Source organism: Salvelinus alpinus, chromosome 2, assembly GCF_045679555.1.
Source record: "Salvelinus alpinus chromosome 2, SLU_Salpinus.1, whole genome shotgun sequence".
NCBI lineage: Eukaryota > Metazoa > Chordata > Actinopteri > Salmoniformes > Salmonidae > Salvelinus > Salvelinus alpinus.
Window position 1 is genome coordinate 62,932,467 of NC_092087.1, and position 19,635 is coordinate 62,952,101.

Sequence of the window (19,635 nt, forward strand, 5' to 3'; positions counted from 1 at the left end):
CTAACAAAAGAGCCAAGCGCGCGTCGGGGAGGGAGGGAGGGTGGGGGTTGCATTTTGGGGAGGCAGGGAGAGGCCGAGCCTCCCGTCCAATGGGCGGCGGAGGAGGCCTCCGCAACGGGCCAATCAGGGTGGTGCGTAGATGGTGTCCAATCAGCAGACGCCGCTGCCGGCTTTATAAACTTCACATAGTCATTTGGAGGCTATACTCTGACTGTGAAAGAAGGAAGCTAGCTAGCGCCATGGCCAGAACCAAGCAAACCGCTCGCAAATCCACCGGTGGCAAAGCACCCAGGAAGCAGCTCGCCACCAAGGCTGCGCGCAAGAGCGCCCCGGCCACCGGCGGCGTGAAGAAGCCTCACCGTTACAGGCCCGGCACCGTGGCTCTGCGAGAGATCCGTCGTTACCAGAAGTCCACTGAGCTGCTGATCCGCAAACTGCCCTTCCAGCGCCTGGTGAGAGAAATTGCCCAGGACTTCAAGACCGACCTGCGCTTCCAGAGTTCCGCCGTGATGGCCCTGCAGGAGGCTAGCGAGGCTTACCTGGTCGGCCTGTTCGAGGACACCAATCTGTGCGCCATCCACGCCAAGAGGGTGACCATCATGCCCAAGGACATCCAGCTGGCCCGTCGTATTCGCGGAGAGCGCGCTTAAACGATGACCTGATCACCAAAATCCCCCAAAGGCTCTTTTAAGAGCCACCTCCATATTTCCGTCAAAAAGGCACAATTGTTCCATTTCCCACCATGTATGTTGTCGACTTACAGACTGTGGTTCGATTCCCGGCTGTATCACAACCGGCCGTGATTGCAAATAAGCGTTGGTTCTTAACTGACGTACCTAGTTAAATAAAGGTGACGTATTGCACGTTTTCCCTTGCGTAATTGTAGCTTCGATATGATCTGCTAAAAGAGAGAGTGATGTGACCACATGTATGTATGCCTAGAGTAGAAGAGTCAAAAAGTTTGACAAAGGAGGGCAAAATACACTAGCAGTAATGAGTGAAAGTAATGACATGTGTCAAAAAATGGTCACTTTGTAGCTAGGAAAAACATAGCATGCCACCAGACTTTGATGAAAGCCCCGTACTGCAGTGCTGCTGAGAGACTCGTGCAGAGGGGAAAACTTTACCGTGGAGCACGGAGGCCATCTAGTGGTTAAACGCGGCTAGTGCCAACATCGTAGTGGTATTTGATCTTCAGGCCAGCGTTTCCCAAACTCGGTCCTCGGGTCCCCAAGTTGTACGCGTGGTGCTTTTTCGAATCCAATAGCTGTTGGAATGTAACATGCTAGATTGTGTCAATGACTTAGTTGAAAATCCCCATTCCATCATTTCTGTGCCATGTGACCGTTGAAAAAAAGGCAAAAACATGTGCACCCCATAATTCATGCGACTGACTAAGGTATTGACCCAAAAATGATATCTCTGACTAATCCTATTACATACCCATTGTTCCTCCTTTAGACGACATCGGAGATCCCTTAAGAGAAAAGCTATCGGGACAGCAGGAATCAAAAGATGTAATCATCAAGGGCTTGCAAAACAGCTGTTATGAAACAGGACACAAGCGGCTGCAATGATTAGTCCTATTGCACGTCAGTTGACCAATTCCATAATTGCAATCACCAGCTGCATAGACTTCATAAGGAATTGACTGCCTCAGAAGTGCATAGATTAGAAGTGGACTTCTGAAGTGAGATTTAGTCTTCATGTGTTCTTTGTTTCGAATGTATGTCAATGTTGAGTGCACCGATGTAGAGCATACTTGAATGAGTCTATTTGTTAGTTGGTTTTTGTGGTTGTTGGGCTGACACATCCTTTATTTTTATTTTTTATTTTATGTATTTTTACACAGTGTAGCTAAATCACCTACGCGCAAGAAGATCTGCTCAGCAATCGAAACAAATGATAAGACACAGTAAAGGCCCTAAATACAGGCTGCCGGTTAAATGCCGAAATCACACAGCTAAAGTGATGGGCCTATAAAGCAAACGGCGAATAGAAAGAACGCCGGTCAAAAGAGGTGGGAAAACGACATAACCCGTTGAATGCAAAGGCATCAATCCAAAGGGATAATCTACTATAGTCAGACGCGTGGCACAGGCAAAAAGTGGAGGCGAACCTTTAGCCAAATCAGGATAGCAGACAGGACATCTCTGCGCATGCGTTGCTGTATTCAGCACTCACGAGACAGATAATAGCGGAGCTCCGTGGTGCTGAAAAGGACATTTGCCAAGACCTATTTCCCGTTGGAGTGATTTGTGACATGCTATAGGCACAGTTCAGTACAGCCCTCATCCAACATTGGAGACAGAATCGTCCACGTTTTTTCCCACACACTTTCCCTGGTCACTGCAACAAAACCTTTCTCGGGGTGCATTGGTGTAAGATGTAGTCGTGGAGAAAAAGTTGTCCTATAGCCTATATGATATAATGGCAGCTGCCTACAGATAAAGAGTGCACTAGGCTAGAGAGAAAAGTAGCAATCCTTTTTTAATAAAGCAGTACTGACACTTGAGAAACATACATTCACATGAACGTTGTGTTCCATATCTGCAGGAGATAAAGTGAATATGATTTAAGAGCAGTCAAATGAAGTCACAGTGACGTACAGTTACTTGTTCACCAAAGCTATTCTGTGAGTCATCTCCAAATACACGCTTCACATTTCAAGACATGCTCTTCTAAAGTCATACTTTTCCACAATGCAATGCTCACGTGACCTAGGAGAACATGTTATATTTCATTTCTTCCAATCTACATTTGGAGGTACTCTACACGAACATGTGTTTGGAGTTTTGGAACCTCTGCCTATTTGATGATCTGTTGTAGTTAGTGTTTTTTTTTGGACCACATACTTGTGCAAATTGCATCAGGTTGAGGGATAAATGCTCTGTGTGCCATTGCGAGTAGCACTTCTGATCCAGCAGGTGGTGCCAAGATCCCTCCCTATGTGGCTTGAATGACGAGCAGACGTATGTATTCCTTCTAGGCTTGAATGAATTGAAGGGCAGTGTTGGCAACATGACTTCTAGTCAACGCCTCCGTATCTATATGGGTTGACCTATTCCTTTGAGCTCCTAAAGGAAGCATAGGGTGTCAACATTGCATCTCGACCTAAATCACGTCTTCATTCCTGTCTTGCAACGTGGTGAGGTGTGTGTTTGTGTTCCAAATCACTGGGCGCTTGATTAATGGAACACTGGTCACTTTCATCATGCGGTGCTAGTTTGCATGACTCGTGTCATATGGATATACAGTATTCTATTCTTAGGTATGTTAGTCTATGCCGCTCTGACATTGCTCGTCCATATATCGATGTATTGTAATTCCATTCCTTTTGTTCAATGTGGGTATATTGTTAGACATGACTGTGCTGTCGGAGATCGCAACACAAGCATTTCCCTACACCCGCAATAAGATCTGCTAAATATATTTTAATTACAATACATTGTATGTTGGTAGGAGTTTTAATCAGTGTGTCCCCCCCCCCCCCCCCTTCCATTTCCCCTTTATGTCCCAGTCAGTTACGCTGCAGGCTATTTACTACCGATGTGACTGTGGTCCAAGTGAAACTCCTAGCCTATAGGGTGTGGTAACAGAACAGGCCCTGTGTGATTTGTTATTGTACTCTACAGGTGAAGTATCTGCAGTGTAGCCTATAGAGGAACACAGCTGTTGATAATAGGGGGAATGCAAGCAGTTGAAGGGAACAATTGACAGAGTCTAACCTGCTGTTGAACACAAGGCCCCGAGCACGTCCTCGGACAGAGTATCGTTCGCTCCCAGTCCTATGATGTTGCTCTGTGAAGGAGGTGAGCTTTTTTCACCATCCAATTCCTGGCAGCCTTCTCCCTGGTTGATTTGTGAATGTGAGTGAATGGAGAATGTTTGCCTTCGGTATCCAAGGTGTTTGAGAATGTTGAGGACCGGTGTTCCGAGGGCCTGACTGTGACATCATAAAGCGGAATGCAGTTAGTGTGCCGTTTGAGGGATTCCAATTCAGTCAGGCGCTGTCTTCCAGACAGTGCAGTTGCGCTTCAAGTGTGCTCTCTGTGTGATGACTTGTAAGTCGGTTGTGCGTACACGGAGTACAACTACGAGGGGAAGTGACATTTAGGGTAAGCCTAACCCTTTTTCTAACCTGAACCTATTTCTCCTAACCTGCTATGACAAAGTGACTTTGTGACACTAGCTGTATCCCACCTAGTCGAAAGCTTGTCAGTCCTTCTCCTAAAAGGCAATCTAAACTAAACCGAGGCCTGAGACAATTATGGCAACAATAAGTAGTAAGATGAAAGCTAGTGACATTTGAGGTGTGAATAAACTGCACCGATTGATCAATTGCCAGTACGTGTCCCTTTTCAAATGACCTGTTGAGATGAGCCCTCCTTCTGTGGCGGTCATTTGAAGTGGAATATATATATAGCCATAGTGCTATCTGGGCTAAAAATGATCCACTCATTCCATAATAAGACGCTTTGTTATTGGTTTGTGAACACAAGTACAATACAATATTTGCACATCCCTATCACCTCTGTATGAAATAGAAAACTATCCCTTCATTGTGTGTGTGTGTGTGTGTGTGTCTCTGAGGAATGTTTTACTGCTGTTTCACCTTACAGAGGTATCACCACCCTTCACATCGGCACCTCGTGTCCTCTTGGCTCCCTGACCGTCAGGCCGGATCCTGTGTAGGGAAGAAAAAAGAAGAACGATGTTATATTACACGGCCTTCAATAGCAACATGACTGACGAGGTGACATTAACGGCCCACATTGGCTTTATTATGGCATTCCATGTGTTTTTGTTTCCCCGTTTGGATTTGACGGTGTCTCAATTATGGCATGAAGGTTTGGTGTGTTAGTACTTGTTATTACGTGTGTGGAAGAGTCACCTTCGTTTGTCCTTTCTAACTGGGACCTCTATTCCACCTGTTTAGGCCTGTCTCTATTGGTGGGGAAACCGCAGTGGGTTGAATTCTACTAAATCAGTGTTTCCCAACTCCAGGGGTAGAGTAGCCTACCAGTAGGCATTTTTGTTGTAGCCCTGGAGAGGCACAGCTGATTCAACTACTGTGGAACATAGAGTACTAGTGGATGACCCAGTTGTCACTGTTTGGCCATGCTTTCATTTCTTCTCGGCAGAACCCCTATCGCTCCTCCCTCCCTCCTCCCCTTTGCAACAGAGGCCGGGCAAAAGCGCGCGCTTTCTGTGCCACTGCCTTCAATCAGGTCCTCCAACTGCAGATAATAAGAGCACCACGCACCGCGAAATACGTCATTATTCACTTGAACTCCACTAGCGAACAACACACGATGTCTGGAAGAGGCAAAGGCGGCAAGGGACTCGGAAAAGGAGGCGCCAAGCGTCACCGTAAGGTTCTGCGCGATAACATCCAGGGAATCACCAAGCCCGCTATCCGCCGTCTGGCTCGCCGTGGCGGCGTGAAGCGTATCTCCGGCCTGATCTACGAGGAGACCCGCGGTGTCCTTAAGGTGTTCCTGGAGAACGTGATCCGTGACGCCGTCACCTACACCGAGCACGCCAAGAGGAAGACCGTTACCGCCATGGACGTGGTCTACGCTCTGAAACGCCAGGGACGCACCCTGTACGGCTTCGGCGGTTAAACGCACTCTTTTCGGAACGTCTAAACATCCCGACTTGAAACCAAAGGCTCTTTTAAGAGCCACCCACATCCGCTTCAAAAGAGCCAATTCCATTGTCGTATGCAGATTGTAGAGTTATAAGAAACTATGAGCCGCTCTCGAGTGGACAGGGAGTGTCAATGACAGGACTCTTATGTTCAGTGCAGGCTCGGTGCAATTGTGACAGTGTAGAAACAGTTGTATTTTGAGGCACCCCCCCCCCCCCCCCCCCACATAAAGCCAGCATAATTCGGTGGCTGGGAAACCCCCCACTAAGTCGAAAAAGGGAGTGTGACTGTGGGCCATTGTAGGATATGCATTCCCCCCTCCCCCCTCTCTTTTTGGAAACACACATTTTGCCCACCGGTAAAAGAGCGTAGGCTATGGAATTGGGGGAGGTAGGGCGCACAGGTCTTTGTTAGGGAAGGCAGCCTCTGAGTGGAAGGCTCTTACGCGCGCTCGGCTCCACTGGGCAAATGAAAGCAGGGACCTATGAGAAAGCAGGGGCGTGTCCACGGCCGCTGAATTTGCTTAGCTTCCTCTTCATAAGAGGGGAAAGCGCAGTCCAGCCCATCATTCGACGCATCAGCATCATGCCAGAGCCAGCAAAGTCCGCGCCCAAGAAGGGCTCCAAGAAAGCCGTCACCAAGACCGCGGGGAAAGGCGGCAAGAAGCGCCGAAAGTCGAGGAAGGAGAGCTACGCCATTTACGTGTACAAAGTGCTGAAGCAGGTCCACCCCGACACCGGCATCTCCTCCAAGGCCATGGGAATCATGAACTCGTTCGTGAACGACATCTTCGAGCGTATCGCCGGAGAGTCCTCTCGCCTGGCCCACTACAACAAGCGTTCCACCATCACCTCCAGGGAGATCCAGACCGCAGTGCGCCTGCTGCTCCCCGGAGAGCTGGCCAAGCACGCGGTGTCCGAGGGCACCAAGGCCGTGACCAAATACACCAGCTCCAAGTAAACAGCCCAATTTGGAGTGCTGTACTAACCCAAAGGCTCTTTTAAGAGCCACCCACCCCTTCAGTGAAAAAAGCAAATCCATCACAAATGAATGTGTCTGGAGAACATGCCTAACAGAGTAGAGGGAAAGTTGTGATTGTGGAATAAGTCTATGCAATAAAAGAGGTTTTTTTTTTATGAATGAAAAGATGATGATTGTGCACATGCCAGTAGACAAAGGGAGTGGGATTCCACTAGTGCTCCAAGGACTAGAGTAGTGGAGGGGAGGGGAGGGGGGGAGGCCACTGTACAAATATTGATCTATAAAGCCCTTGTTCCACTCACTCACATGCACTAGCTACACAGAGAGACACTCTACTCTCTAGCCCTATATCAGGCCCACACGGGGCGCCAGCCTCCATAGCGCCGGCCGCACAGGCAGACACCAAGACCCACAGACACAAAGACCGGCACCAGTCGAGTCACGCTGCGGAGTCAAGCATTGATACATTGATTAGTAGACAGACAGAGAGAGAGACTACCTATCGGCAAAAAAAGACACACACACACACACACTGTGTCCAAATAAGAGGCTCCAAATCCAACAAAAGCACTAATACAACATCACACACACACAGGGCAAGTAAGCAGTGTATATTGTGTGCGTCCTGGACACATGACGAATTCAAGTTGAAAGTTGGAGTACAACACTAGTCTCCGCCAGGCCTCACAAGTGCATGTGTTTTAAGGTCCCCAAAAGAGCTCTCCTTTAAAACACCCAGGGCCACATCAGGGGACGCCAAAGCATCTGATTCCCTTGCCAGACATCTCGGCTCAGTACACAATCAATGGTGCTCGCAATCGGATGCACTTTTAGGCCATTTAGGAGACAAATAGCACAGGAAAAGCAGTGCGCACAGCTCCAGCCGACAGTCGAACGGTGAGGTTTTGAGCGAGTCGCAACAAAATGCACGGGCCTTCTGCAGCCCACATGACTTTATTCTGAACGGAGACAAGTCTGCTCGCTGGGCCGTTCGCTTTTGGGCCAAAAACACGGCTCCGTCGGTGACTTTTGGACCGATATTGGCGACCAGAAAACACAAGTGAAAGAGAATTTGGCCAGCCCGGAGAAGTCGAGCTGGGTGGCTTGAGTCTACATGGTTCTCATGTCGCGTTTAAGGCCAGCCCCCTGCACGGTGTGGAGCTTCAATAGCGCAGAGCAGCGTCTACAGCAAAGTACTCCTCCTCACAGACTACCGTAGTGTTCAGTAAGTGTGTGTGTTTACCGGACCATGGCAGAAGTCGCACCAGCACCCGCCGCCGCCGCGCCGGCCAAGGCACCCAAGAAGAAGGCAGCGGCCAAGGCCAAGAAAGCGGGACCCAGCGTAGGCGAGCTCATCGTCAAGGCGGTGTCCGCCTCCAAGGAGAGGAGCGGCGTGTCCCTGGCCGCGCTCAAGAAGAGTCTGGCGGCAGGCGGCTACGACGTGGAGAAGAACAACTCCCGCGTCAAGATCGCCGTCAAGAGCCTCGTCACCAAGGGCACCCTGGTCCAGACCAAGGGCACCGGTGCCTCCGGCTCCTTCAAGCTCAACAACAAAGCCGTCGAGGCGAAGAAGCCCGCCAAGAAAGCCGCGGCCCCCAAAGCAAAGAAGGTGGCCGCCAAGAAGCCCGCCGCGGCGAAGAAGCCCAAGAAGGTAGCAGCCAAGAAGGCAGTCGCCGCAAAGAAGTCCCCCAAGAAGGCCAAGAAGCCCGCTACACCCAAAAAGGTCGCCAAGAGCCCAAAGAAGGTGAAGAAGCCCGCCGCGGTGGCCAAGAAGGCGGCCAAGAGCCCCAAGAAGGCTACCAAGGCAGCCAAGCCCAAAGCAGCCAAGCCCAAGGCAGCCAAGGCCAAGAAGGCAGCCCCCAAGAAGAAGTAAACCTATTCCAAACGGTGTTCGACTCGACACATGTTGTTACCACAAAAGGCTCTTTTAAGAGCCACCCACCTCTTTCCATAAAAGCGCATGTCATTCCATGTTCTACCTGTCGTGCAAAAAAAATGAAATGATGACAAGCACACCAGGCTACTTTTACGCGCCACATTTTCCCACTCTGGGTGTGTGCTGCCCGGAGAGAGAGATAGGGAGAGGCATATAATAACAATCATAATAATGGAGTGGCAAAATGGCGTACAATTGTCACTCAAGAGTGCAGCAGCAGCAATTGTGGTGAAGTGTTAGAATTGCCATTAATATTTCCAATTGGAGAGGAGGCAGGCTGCTGTGATGTGTTAATCATCATCCGAACCATGTTAATACTATAGCGTATGTGTTTCCCATTTGGATGATTTGATTTGTCACATATTTGGAGCCTTCTCACTCAGCTGCCTGCGTGTGGGTGGGTGAGGGCGGGCTTAGGGCTGACAGTCTGTCTGTCCCTCACTCCAATTGGATAAGGCCACACCGGCCCGGTGGCCAATCGGTGCCTCTTGTGGCGAGGTATAAGTAAGGCTCTCGAGGTGTCAGCGGCTCATTCAACTTTCTGTGACATACTGAAGCTAGCAAAATGAGCGGAAGAGGCAAAACCGGAGGCAAGGCCAGGGCGAAGGCAAAGACACGTTCATCCCGTGCAGGACTCCAGTTCCCCGTGGGCCGTGTGCACAGGCTGCTGCGCAAAGGCAACTACGCCGAGCGTGTGGGCGCTGGCGCACCAGTGTACCTGGCCGCAGTGCTCGAGTACCTGACTGCTGAGATCCTGGAGTTGGCCGGCAACGCTGCCCGTGACAACAAGAAGACTCGTATCATCCCCCGTCACCTGCAGCTGGCCGTCCGTAACGACGAGGAGCTGAACAAACTGCTTGGCGGCGTGACCATCGCTCAGGGTGGTGTGCTGCCCAACATCCAGGCAGTGCTGCTCCCCAAGAAGACTGAGAAGGCCGTCAAAGCCAAGTAAAATCGCTACTGCGGCTGCAACTTGACTACTCAACCCCCAAAAGGCTCTTTTAAGAGCCAACCACCTAGCTCATCAAAAGCGCAAAGTGTCCTTTGTATGCCACTTACAGGGCACCGTATCAAGTGGCCGCCCACATGAGGCGTTGAATGAACAATAACACCTACTAGGCCTCGTTAGCCATAGCATTGCACTCTGGAGTTGGGCCGGTGGGCCGCTATTAATGCGCGTAAAGTAAAGTGTCGGCCCTAACAAAAGAGCCAAGCGCGCGTCGGGGAGGGAGGGAGGGTGGGGGTTGCATTTTGGGGAGGCAGGGAGAGGCCGAGCCTCCCGTCCAATGGGCGGCGGAGGAGGCCTCCGCAACGGGCCAATCAGGGTGGTGCGTAGATGGTGTCCAATCAGCAGACGCCGCTGCCGGCTTTATAAACTTCACATAGTCATTTGGAGGCTATACTCTGACTGTGAAAGAAGGAAGCTAGCTAGCGCCATGGCCAGAACCAAGCAAACCGCTCGCAAATCCACCGGTGGCAAAGCACCCAGGAAGCAGCTCGCCACCAAGGCTGCGCGCAAGAGCGCCCCGGCCACCGGCGGCGTGAAGAAGCCTCACCGTTACAGGCCCGGCACCGTGGCTCTGCGAGAGATCCGTCGTTACCAGAAGTCCACTGAGCTGCTGATCCGCAAACTGCCCTTCCAGCGCCTGGTGAGAGAAATTGCCCAGGACTTCAAGACCGACCTGCGCTTCCAGAGTTCCGCCGTGATGGCCCTGCAGGAGGCTAGCGAGGCTTACCTGGTCGGCCTGTTCGAGGACACCAATCTGTGCGCCATCCACGCCAAGAGGGTGACCATCATGCCCAAGGACATCCAGCTGGCCCGTCGTATTCGCGGAGAGCGCGCTTAAACGATGACCTGATCACCAAAATCCCCCAAAGGCTCTTTTAAGAGCCACCTCCATATTTCCGTCAAAAAGGCACAATTGTTCCATTTCCCACCATGTATGTTGTCGACTTACAGACTGTGGTTCGATTCCCGGCTGTATCACAACCGGCCGTGATTGCAAATAAGCGTTGGTTCTTAACTGACGTACCTAGTTAAATAAAGGTGACGTATTGCACGTTTTCCCTTGCGTAATTGTAGCTTCGATATGATCTGCTAAAAGAGAGAGTGATGTGACCACATGTATGTATGCCTAGAGTAGAAGAGTCAAAAAGTTTGACAAAGGAGGGCAAAATACACTAGCAGTAATGAGTGAAAGTAATGACATGTGTCAAAAAATGGTCACTTTGTAGCTAGGAAAAACATAGCATGCCACCAGACTTTGATGAAAGCCCCGTACTGCAGTGCTGCTGAGAGACTCGTGCAGAGGGGAAAACTTTACCGTGGAGCACGGAGGCCATCTAGTGGTTAAACGCGGCTAGTGCCAACATCGTAGTGGTATTTGATCTTCAGGCCAGCGTTTCCCAAACTCGGTCCTCGGGTCCCCAAGTTGTACGCGTGGTGCTTTTTCGAATCCAATAGCTGTTGGAATGTAACATGCTAGATTGTGTCAATGACTTAGTTGAAAATCCCCATTCCATCATTTCTGTGCCATGTGACCGTTGAAAAAAAGGCAAAAACATGTGCACCCCATAATTCATGCGACTGACTAAGGTATTGACCCAAAAATGATATCTCTGACTAATCCTATTACATACCCATTGTTCCTCCTTTAGACGACATCGGAGATCCCTTAAGAGAAAAGCTATCGGGACAGCAGGAATCAAAAGATGTAATCATCAAGGGCTTGCAAAACAGCTGTTATGAAACAGGACACAAGCGGCTGCAATGATTAGTCCTATTGCACGTCAGTTGACCAATTCCATAATTGCAATCACCAGCTGCATAGACTTCATAAGGAATTGACTGCCTCAGAAGTGCATAGATTAGAAGTGGACTTCTGAAGTGAGATTTAGTCTTCATGTGTTCTTTGTTTCGAATGTATGTCAATGTTGAGTGCACCGATGTAGAGCATACTTGAATGAGTCTATTTGTTAGTTGGTTTTTGTGGTTGTTGGGCTGACACATCCTTTATTTTTATTTTTTATTTTATGTATTTTTACACAGTGTAGCTAAATCACCTACGCGCAAGAAGATCTGCTCAGCAATCGAAACAAATGATAAGACACAGTAAAGGCCCTAAATACAGGCTGCCGGTTAAATGCCGAAATCACACAGCTAAAGTGATGGGCCTATAAAGCAAACGGCGAATAGAAAGAACGCCGGTCAAAAGAGGTGGGAAAACGACATAACCCGTTGAATGCAAAGGCATCAATCCAAAGGGATAATCTACTATAGTCAGACGCGTGGCACAGGCAAAAAGTGGAGGCGAACCTTTAGCCAAATCAGGATAGCAGACAGGACATCTCTGCGCATGCGTTGCTGTATTCAGCACTCACGAGACAGATAATAGCGGAGCTCCGTGGTGCTGAAAAGGACATTTGCCAAGACCTATTTCCCGTTGGAGTGATTTGTGACATGCTATAGGCACAGTTCAGTACAGCCCTCATCCAACATTGGAGACAGAATCGTCCACGTTTTTTCCCACACACTTTCCCTGGTCACTGCAACAAAACCTTTCTCGGGGTGCATTGGTGTAAGATGTAGTCGTGGAGAAAAAGTTGTCCTATAGCCTATATGATATAATGGCAGCTGCCTACAGATAAAGAGTGCACTAGGCTAGAGAGAAAAGTAGCAATCCTTTTTTAATAAAGCAGTACTGACACTTGAGAAACATACATTCACATGAACGTTGTGTTCCATATCTGCAGGAGATAAAGTGAATATGATTTAAGAGCAGTCAAATGAAGTCACAGTGACGTACAGTTACTTGTTCACCAAAGCTATTCTGTGAGTCATCTCCAAATACACGCTTCACATTTCAAGACATGCTCTTCTAAAGTCATACTTTTCCACAATGCAATGCTCACGTGACCTAGGAGAACATGTTATATTTCATTTCTTCCAATCTACATTTGGAGGTACTCTACACGAACATGTGTTTGGAGTTTTGGAACCTCTGCCTATTTGATGATCTGTTGTAGTTAGTGTTTTTTTTTGGACCACATACTTGTGCAAATTGCATCAGGTTGAGGGATAAATGCTCTGTGTGCCATTGCGAGTAGCACTTCTGATCCAGCAGGTGGTGCCAAGATCCCTCCCTATGTGGCTTGAATGACGAGCAGACGTATGTATTCCTTCTAGGCTTGAATGAATTGAAGGGCAGTGTTGGCAACATGACTTCTAGTCAACGCCTCCGTATCTATATGGGTTGACCTATTCCTTTGAGCTCCTAAAGGAAGCATAGGGTGTCAACATTGCATCTCGACCTAAATCACGTCTTCATTCCTGTCTTGCAACGTGGTGAGGTGTGTGTTTGTGTTCCAAATCACTGGGCGCTTGATTAATGGAACACTGGTCACTTTCATCATGCGGTGCTAGTTTGCATGACTCGTGTCATATGGATATACAGTATTCTATTCTTAGGTATGTTAGTCTATGCCGCTCTGACATTGCTCGTCCATATATCGATGTATTGTAATTCCATTCCTTTTGTTCAATGTGGGTATATTGTTAGACATGACTGTGCTGTCGGAGATCGCAACACAAGCATTTCCCTACACCCGCAATAAGATCTGCTAAATATATTTTAATTACAATACATTGTATGTTGGTAGGAGTTTTAATCAGTGTGTCCCCCCCCCCCCCCCCTTCCATTTCCCCTTTATGTCCCAGTCAGTTACGCTGCAGGCTATTTACTACCGATGTGACTGTGGTCCAAGTGAAACTCCTAGCCTATAGGGTGTGGTAACAGAACAGGCCCTGTGTGATTTGTTATTGTACTCTACAGGTGAAGTATCTGCAGTGTAGCCTATAGAGGAACACAGCTGTTGATAATAGGGGGAATGCAAGCAGTTGAAGGGAACAATTGACAGAGTCTAACCTGCTGTTGAACACAAGGCCCCGAGCACGTCCTCGGACAGAGTATCGTTCGCTCCCAGTCCTATGATGTTGCTCTGTGAAGGAGGTGAGCTTTTTTCACCATCCAATTCCTGGCAGCCTTCTCCCTGGTTGATTTGTGAATGTGAGTGAATGGAGAATGTTTGCCTTCGGTATCCAAGGTGTTTGAGAATGTTGAGGACCGGTGTTCCGAGGGCCTGACTGTGACATCATAAAGCGGAATGCAGTTAGTGTGCCGTTTGAGGGATTCCAATTCAGTCAGGCGCTGTCTTCCAGACAGTGCAGTTGCGCTTCAAGTGTGCTCTCTGTGTGATGACTTGTAAGTCGGTTGTGCGTACACGGAGTACAACTACGAGGGGAAGTGACATTTAGGGTAAGCCTAACCCTTTTTCTAACCTGAACCTATTTCTCCTAACCTGCTATGACAAAGTGACTTTGTGACACTAGCTGTATCCCACCTAGTCGAAAGCTTGTCAGTCCTTCTCCTAAAAGGCAATCTAAACTAAACCGAGGCCTGAGACAATTATGGCAACAATAAGTAGTAAGATGAAAGCTAGTGACATTTGAGGTGTGAATAAACTGCACCGATTGATCAATTGCCAGTACGTGTCCCTTTTCAAATGACCTGTTGAGATGAGCCCTCCTTCTGTGGCGGTCATTTGAAGTGGAATATATATATAGCCATAGTGCTATCTGGGCTAAAAATGATCCACTCATTCCATAATAAGACGCTTTGTTATTGGTTTGTGAACACAAGTACAATACAATATTTGCACATCCCTATCACCTCTGTATGAAATAGAAAACTATCCCTTCATTGTGTGTGTGTGTGTGTGTGTCTCTGAGGAATGTTTTACTGCTGTTTCACCTTACAGAGGTATCACCACCCTTCACATCGGCACCTCGTGTCCTCTTGGCTCCCTGACCGTCAGGCCGGATCCTGTGTAGGGAAGAAAAAAGAAGAACGATGTTATATTACACGGCCTTCAATAGCAACATGACTGACGAGGTGACATTAACGGCCCACATTGGCTTTATTATGGCATTCCATGTGTTTTTGTTTCCCCGTTTGGATTTGACGGTGTCTCAATTATGGCATGAAGGTTTGGTGTGTTAGTACTTGTTATTACGTGTGTGGAAGAGTCACCTTCGTTTGTCCTTTCTAACTGGGACCTCTATTCCACCTGTTTAGGCCTGTCTCTATTGGTGGGGAAACCGCAGTGGGTTGAATTCTACTAAATCAGTGTTTCCCAACTCCAGGGGTAGAGTAGCCTACCAGTAGGCATTTTTGTTGTAGCCCTGGAGAGGCACAGCTGATTCAACTACTGTGGAACATAGAGTACTAGTGGATGACCCAGTTGTCACTGTTTGGCCATGCTTTCATTTCTTCTCGGCAGAACCCCTATCGCTCCTCCCTCCCTCCTCCCCTTTGCAACAGAGGCCGGGCAAAAGCGCGCGCTTTCTGTGCCACTGCCTTCAATCAGGTCCTCCAACTGCAGATAATAAGAGCACCACGCACCGCGAAATACGTCATTATTCACTTGAACTCCACTAGCGAACAACACACGATGTCTGGAAGAGGCAAAGGCGGCAAGGGACTCGGAAAAGGAGGCGCCAAGCGTCACCGTAAGGTTCTGCGCGATAACATCCAGGGAATCACCAAGCCCGCTATCCGCCGTCTGGCTCGCCGTGGCGGCGTGAAGCGTATCTCCGGCCTGATCTACGAGGAGACCCGCGGTGTCCTTAAGGTGTTCCTGGAGAACGTGATCCGTGACGCCGTCACCTACACCGAGCACGCCAAGAGGAAGACCGTTACCGCCATGGACGTGGTCTACGCTCTGAAACGCCAGGGACGCACCCTGTACGGCTTCGGCGGTTAAACGCACTCTTTTCGGAACGTCTAAACATCCCGACTTGAAACCAAAGGCTCTTTTAAGAGCCACCCACATCCGCTTCAAAAGAGCCAATTCCATTGTCGTATGCAGATTGTAGAGTTATAAGAAACTATGAGCCGCTCTCGAGTGGACAGGGAGTGTCAATGACAGGACTCTTATGTTCAGTGCAGGCTCGGTGCAATTGTGACAGTGTAGAAACAGTTGTATTTTGAGGCACCCCCCCCCCCCCCCCCCCACATAAAGCCAGCATAATTCGGTGGCTGGGAAACCCCCCACTAAGTCGAAAAAGGGAGTGTGACTGTGGGCCATTGTAGGATATGCATTCCCCCCTCCCCCCTCTCTTTTTGGAAACACACATTTTGCCCACCGGTAAAAGAGCGTAGGCTATGGAATTGGGGGAGGTAGGGCGCACAGGTCTTTGTTAGGGAAGGCAGCCTCTGAGTGGAAGGCTCTTACGCGCGCTCGGCTCCACTGGGCAAATGAAAGCAGGGACCTATGAGAAAGCAGGGGCGTGTCCACGGCCGCTGAATTTGCTTAGCTTCCTCTTCATAAGAGGGGAAAGCGCAGTCCAGCCCATCATTCGACGCATCAGCATCATGCCAGAGCCAGCAAAGTCCGCGCCCAAGAAGGGCTCCAAGAAAGCCGTCACCAAGACCGCGGGGAAAGGCGGCAAGAAGCGCCGAAAGTCGAGGAAGGAGAGCTACGCCATTTACGTGTACAAAGTGCTGAAGCAGGTCCACCCCGACACCGGCATCTCCTCCAAGGCCATGGGAATCATGAACTCGTTCGTGAACGACATCTTCGAGCGTATCGCCGGAGAGTCCTCTCGCCTGGCCCACTACAACAAGCGTTCCACCATCACCTCCAGGGAGATCCAGACCGCAGTGCGCCTGCTGCTCCCCGGAGAGCTGGCCAAGCACGCGGTGTCCGAGGGCACCAAGGCCGTGACCAAATACACCAGCTCCAAGTAAACAGCCCAATTTGGAGTGCTGTACTAACCCAAAGGCTCTTTTAAGAGCCACCCACCCCTTCAGTGAAAAAAGCAAATCCATCACAAATGAATGTGTCTGGAGAACATGCCTAACAGAGTAGAGGGAAAGTTGTGATTGTGGAATAAGTCTATGCAATAAAAGAGGTTTTTTTTTTATGAATGAAAAGATGATGATTGTGCACATGCCAGTAGACAAAGGGAGTGGGATTCCACTAGTGCTCCAAGGACTAGAGTAGTGGAGGGGAGGGGAGGGGGGGGAGGCCACTGTACAAATATTGATCTATAAAGCCCTTGTTCCACTCACTCACATGCACTAGCTACACAGAGAGACACTCTACTCTCTAGCCCTATATCAGGCCCACACGGGGCGCCAGCCTCCATAGCGCCGGCCGCACAGCCAGGCAGACACCAAGACCCACAGACACAAAGACCGGCACCAGTCGAGTCACGCTGCGGAGTCAAGCATTGATACATTGATTAGTAGACAGACAGAGAGAGAGACTACCTATCGGCAAAAAAAGACACACACACACACACACTGTGTCCAAATAAGAGGCTCCAAATCCAACAAAAGCACTAATACAACATCACACACACACAGGGCAAGTAAGCAGTGTATATTGTGTGCGTCCTGGACACATGACGAATTCAAGTTGAAAGTTGGAGTACAACACTAGTCTCCGCCAGGCCTCACAAGTGCATGTGTTTTAAGGTCCCCAAAAGAGCTCTCCTTTAAAACACCCAGGGCCACATCAGGGGACGCCAAAGCATCTGATTCCCTTGCCAGACATCTCGGCTCAGTACACAATCAATGGTGCTCGCAATCGGATGCACTTTTAGGCCATTTAGGAGACAAATAGCACAGGAAAAGCAGTGCGCACAGCTCCAGCCGACAGTCGAACGGTGAGGTTTTGAGCGAGTCGCAACAAAATGCACGGGCCTTCTGCAGCCCACATGACTTTATTCTGAACGGAGACAAGTCTGCTCGCTGGGCCGTTCGCTTTTGGGCCAAAAACACGGCTCCGTCGGTGACTTTTGGACCGATATTGGCGACCAGAAAACACAAGTGAAAGAGAATTTGGCCAGCCCGGAGAAGTCGAGCTGGGTGGCTTGAGTCTACATGGTTCTCATGTCGCGTTTAAGGCCAGCCCCCTGCACGGTGTGGAGCTTCAATAGCGCAGAGCAGCGTCTACAGCAAAGTACTCCTCCTCACAGACTACCGTAGTGTTCAGTAAGTGTGTGTGTTTACCGGACCATGGCAGAAGTCGCACCAGCACCCGCCGCCGCCGCGCCGGCCAAGGCACCCAAGAAGAAGGCAGCGGCCAAGGCCAAGAAAGCGGGACCCAGCGTAGGCGAGCTCATCGTCAAGGCGGTGTCCGCCTCCAAGGAGAGGAGCGGCGTGTCCCTGGCCGCGCTCAAGAAGAGTCTGGCGGCAGGCGGCTACGACGTGGAGAAGAACAACTCCCGCGTCAAGATCGCCGTCAAGAGCCTCGTCACCAAGGGCACCCTGGTCCAGACCAAGGGCACCGGTGCCTCCGGCTCCTTCAAGCTCAACAACAAAGCCGTCGAGGCGAAGAAGCCCGCCAAGAAAGCCGCGGCCCCCAAAGCAAAGAAGGTGGCCGCCAAGAAGCCCGCCGCGGCGAAGAAGCCCAAGAAGGTAGCAGCCAAGAAGGCAGTCGCCGCAAAGAAGTCCCCCAAGAAGGCCAAGAAGCCCGCTACACCCAAAAAGGTCGCCAAGAGCCCAAAGAAGGTGAAGAAGCCCGCCGCGGTGGCCAAGAAGGCGGCCAAGAGCCCCAAGAAGGCTACCAAGGCAGCCAAGCCCAAAGCAGCCAAGCCCAAGGCAGCCAAGGCCAAGAAGGCAGCCCCCAAGAAGAAGTAAACCTATTCCAAACGGTGTTCGACTCGACACATGTTGTTACCACAAAAGGCTCTTTTAAGAGCCACCCACCTCTTTCCATAAAAGCGCATGTCATTCCATGTTCTACCTGTCGTGCAAAAAAAATGAAATGATGACAAGCACACCAGGCTACTTTTACGCGCCACATTTTCCCACTCTGGGTGTGTGCTGCCCGGAGAGAGAGATAGGGAGAGGCATATAATAACAATCATAATAATGGAGTGGCAAAATGGCGTACAATTGTCACTCAAGAGTGCAGCAGCAGCAATTGTGGTGAAGTGTTAGAATTGCCATTAATATTTCCAATTGGAGAGGAGGCAGGCTGCTGTGATGTGTTAATCATCATCCGAACCATGTTAATACTATAGCGTATGTGTTTCCCATTTGGATGATTTGATTTGTCACATATTTGGAGCCTTCTCACTCAGCTGCCTGCGTGTGGGTGGGTGAGGGCGGGCTTAGGGCTGACAGTCTGTCTGTCCCTCACTCCAATTGGATAAGGCCACACCGGCCCGGTGGCCAATCGGTGCCTCTTGTGGCGAGGTATAAGTAAGGCTCTCGAGGTGTCAGCGGCTCATTCAACTTTCTGTGACATACTGAAGCTAGCAAAATGAGCGGAAGAGGCAAAACCGGAGGCAAGGCCAGGGCGAAGGCAAAGACACGTTCATCCCGTGCAGGACTCCAGTTCCCCGTGGGCCGTGTGCACAGGCTGCTGCGCAAAGGCAACTACGCCGAGCGTGTGGGCGCTGGCGCACCAGTGTACCTGGCCGCAGTGCTCGAGTACCTGACTGCTGAGATCCTGGAGTTGGCCGGCAACGCTGCCCGTGACAACAAGAAGACTCGTATCATCCCCCGTCACCTGCAGCTGGCCGTCCGTAACGACGAGGAGCTGAACAAACTGCTTGGCGGCGTGACCATCGCTCAGGGTGGTGTGCTGCCCAACATCCAGGCAGTGCTGCTCCCCAAGAAGACTGAGAAGGCCGTCAAAGCCAAGTAAAATCGCTACTGCGGCTGCAACTTGACTACTCAACCCCCAAAAGGCTCTTTTAAGAGCCAACCACCTAGCTCATCAAAAGCGCAAAGTGTCCTTTGTATGCCACTTACAGGGCACCGTATCAAGTGGCCGCCCACATGAGGCGTTGAATGAACAATAACACCTACTAGGCCTCGTTAGCCATAGCATTGCACTCTGGAGTTGGGCCGGTGGGCCGCTATTAATGCGCGTAAAGTAAAGTGTCGGCCCTAACAAAAGAGCCAAGCGCGCGTCGGGGAGGGAGGGAGGGTGGGGGTTGCATTTTGGGGAGGCAGGGAGAGGCCGAGCCTCCCGTCCAATGGGCGGC

At 50.1% G+C, this 19,635-nt stretch overlaps 9 protein-coding genes across 9 annotated transcripts; all 9 read left to right on the plus strand.

The window, feature by feature from the left end:
• Positions 1-148: 148 nt before the first annotated feature.
• Positions 149-698, plus strand: LOC139543545 (histone H3). The gene has a single exon (XM_071349732.1). It carries the CDS (start codon positions 240-242, stop codon positions 648-650), a length of 411 nt encoding a protein of 136 aa, XP_071205833.1. The 5' UTR covers positions 149-239; the 3' UTR covers positions 651-698.
• A 3,901-nt stretch (positions 699-4,599) lies between these two features.
• On the plus strand, positions 4,600-5,690 carry LOC139543553 (histone H4-like). The gene has a single exon (XM_071349746.1). The coding sequence runs from the start codon at positions 5,097-5,099 to the stop codon at positions 5,625-5,627; it is 531 nt and encodes a 176-aa protein (XP_071205847.1). The 5' UTR covers positions 4,600-5,096; the 3' UTR covers positions 5,628-5,690.
• A 416-nt stretch (positions 5,691-6,106) lies between these two features.
• On the plus strand, positions 6,107-6,664 carry LOC139543560 (histone H2B-like). The gene has a single exon (XM_071349757.1). It carries the CDS (start codon positions 6,122-6,124, stop codon positions 6,611-6,613), a length of 492 nt encoding a protein of 163 aa, XP_071205858.1. The 5' UTR covers positions 6,107-6,121; the 3' UTR covers positions 6,614-6,664.
• Positions 6,665-7,183: 519 nt separating this feature from the next.
• On the plus strand, positions 7,184-8,603 carry LOC139543573 (histone H1-like). The gene has a single exon (XM_071349783.1). It carries the CDS (start codon positions 7,884-7,886, stop codon positions 8,505-8,507), a length of 624 nt encoding a protein of 207 aa, XP_071205884.1. The 5' UTR covers positions 7,184-7,883; the 3' UTR covers positions 8,508-8,603.
• Positions 8,604-8,689: 86 nt separating this feature from the next.
• On the plus strand, positions 8,690-19,351 carry LOC139541119 (histone H2AX-like). The gene is made up of 2 exons (XM_071345377.1): positions 8,690-9,518; positions 18,890-19,351. Exons 1-2 carry the CDS (start codon positions 9,136-9,138, stop codon positions 19,290-19,292), a joined length of 786 nt encoding a protein of 261 aa, XP_071201478.1. The 5' UTR covers positions 8,690-9,135; the 3' UTR covers positions 19,293-19,351.
• On the plus strand, positions 9,916-10,465 carry LOC139543592 (histone H3). Its single transcript, XM_071349841.1, has one exon. It carries the CDS (start codon positions 10,007-10,009, stop codon positions 10,415-10,417), a length of 411 nt encoding a protein of 136 aa, XP_071205942.1. The 5' UTR covers positions 9,916-10,006; the 3' UTR covers positions 10,418-10,465.
• Positions 14,409-15,455, plus strand: LOC139543580 (histone H4-like). Its single transcript, XM_071349796.1, has one exon. It carries the CDS (start codon positions 14,862-14,864, stop codon positions 15,390-15,392), a length of 531 nt encoding a protein of 176 aa, XP_071205897.1. The 5' UTR covers positions 14,409-14,861; the 3' UTR covers positions 15,393-15,455.
• Positions 15,872-16,429, plus strand: LOC139543584 (histone H2B-like). Its single transcript, XM_071349811.1, has one exon. It carries the CDS (start codon positions 15,887-15,889, stop codon positions 16,376-16,378), a length of 492 nt encoding a protein of 163 aa, XP_071205912.1. The 5' UTR covers positions 15,872-15,886; the 3' UTR covers positions 16,379-16,429.
• LOC139543569 (histone H1-like) lies at positions 16,946-18,373 on the plus strand. The gene has a single exon (XM_071349768.1). The coding sequence runs from the start codon at positions 17,654-17,656 to the stop codon at positions 18,275-18,277; it is 624 nt and encodes a 207-aa protein (XP_071205869.1). The 5' UTR covers positions 16,946-17,653; the 3' UTR covers positions 18,278-18,373.
• Positions 19,352-19,635: the final 284 nt, after the last annotated feature.

Bases quoted from the DNA above. Each gene is read 5' to 3' on its own strand.
- LOC139543545 (XM_071349732.1), top strand. From the start codon at position 240: ATGGCCAGAACCAAGCAAACCGCTCGCAAATCCACCGGTGGCAAAGCA.
- LOC139543553 (XM_071349746.1), top strand. From the start codon at position 5,097: ATGACCCAGTTGTCACTGTTTGGCCATGCTTTCATTTCTTCTCGGCAG.
- LOC139543560 (XM_071349757.1), top strand. From the start codon at position 6,122: ATGAAAGCAGGGACCTATGAGAAAGCAGGGGCGTGTCCACGGCCGCTG.
- LOC139543573 (XM_071349783.1), top strand. From the start codon at position 7,884: ATGGCAGAAGTCGCACCAGCACCCGCCGCCGCCGCGCCGGCCAAGGCA.
- LOC139541119 (XM_071345377.1), top strand. From the start codon at position 9,136: ATGAGCGGAAGAGGCAAAACCGGAGGCAAGGCCAGGGCGAAGGCAAAG. The intron at 9,519-18,889 runs GTAAAATCGCTA...CTTTCTGTGACA, and splicing joins GAGAAGGCCGTCAAAGCCAA to TACTGAAGCTAGCAAAATGA.
- LOC139543592 (XM_071349841.1), top strand. From the start codon at position 10,007: ATGGCCAGAACCAAGCAAACCGCTCGCAAATCCACCGGTGGCAAAGCA.
- LOC139543580 (XM_071349796.1), top strand. From the start codon at position 14,862: ATGACCCAGTTGTCACTGTTTGGCCATGCTTTCATTTCTTCTCGGCAG.
- LOC139543584 (XM_071349811.1), top strand. From the start codon at position 15,887: ATGAAAGCAGGGACCTATGAGAAAGCAGGGGCGTGTCCACGGCCGCTG.
- LOC139543569 (XM_071349768.1), top strand. From the start codon at position 17,654: ATGGCAGAAGTCGCACCAGCACCCGCCGCCGCCGCGCCGGCCAAGGCA.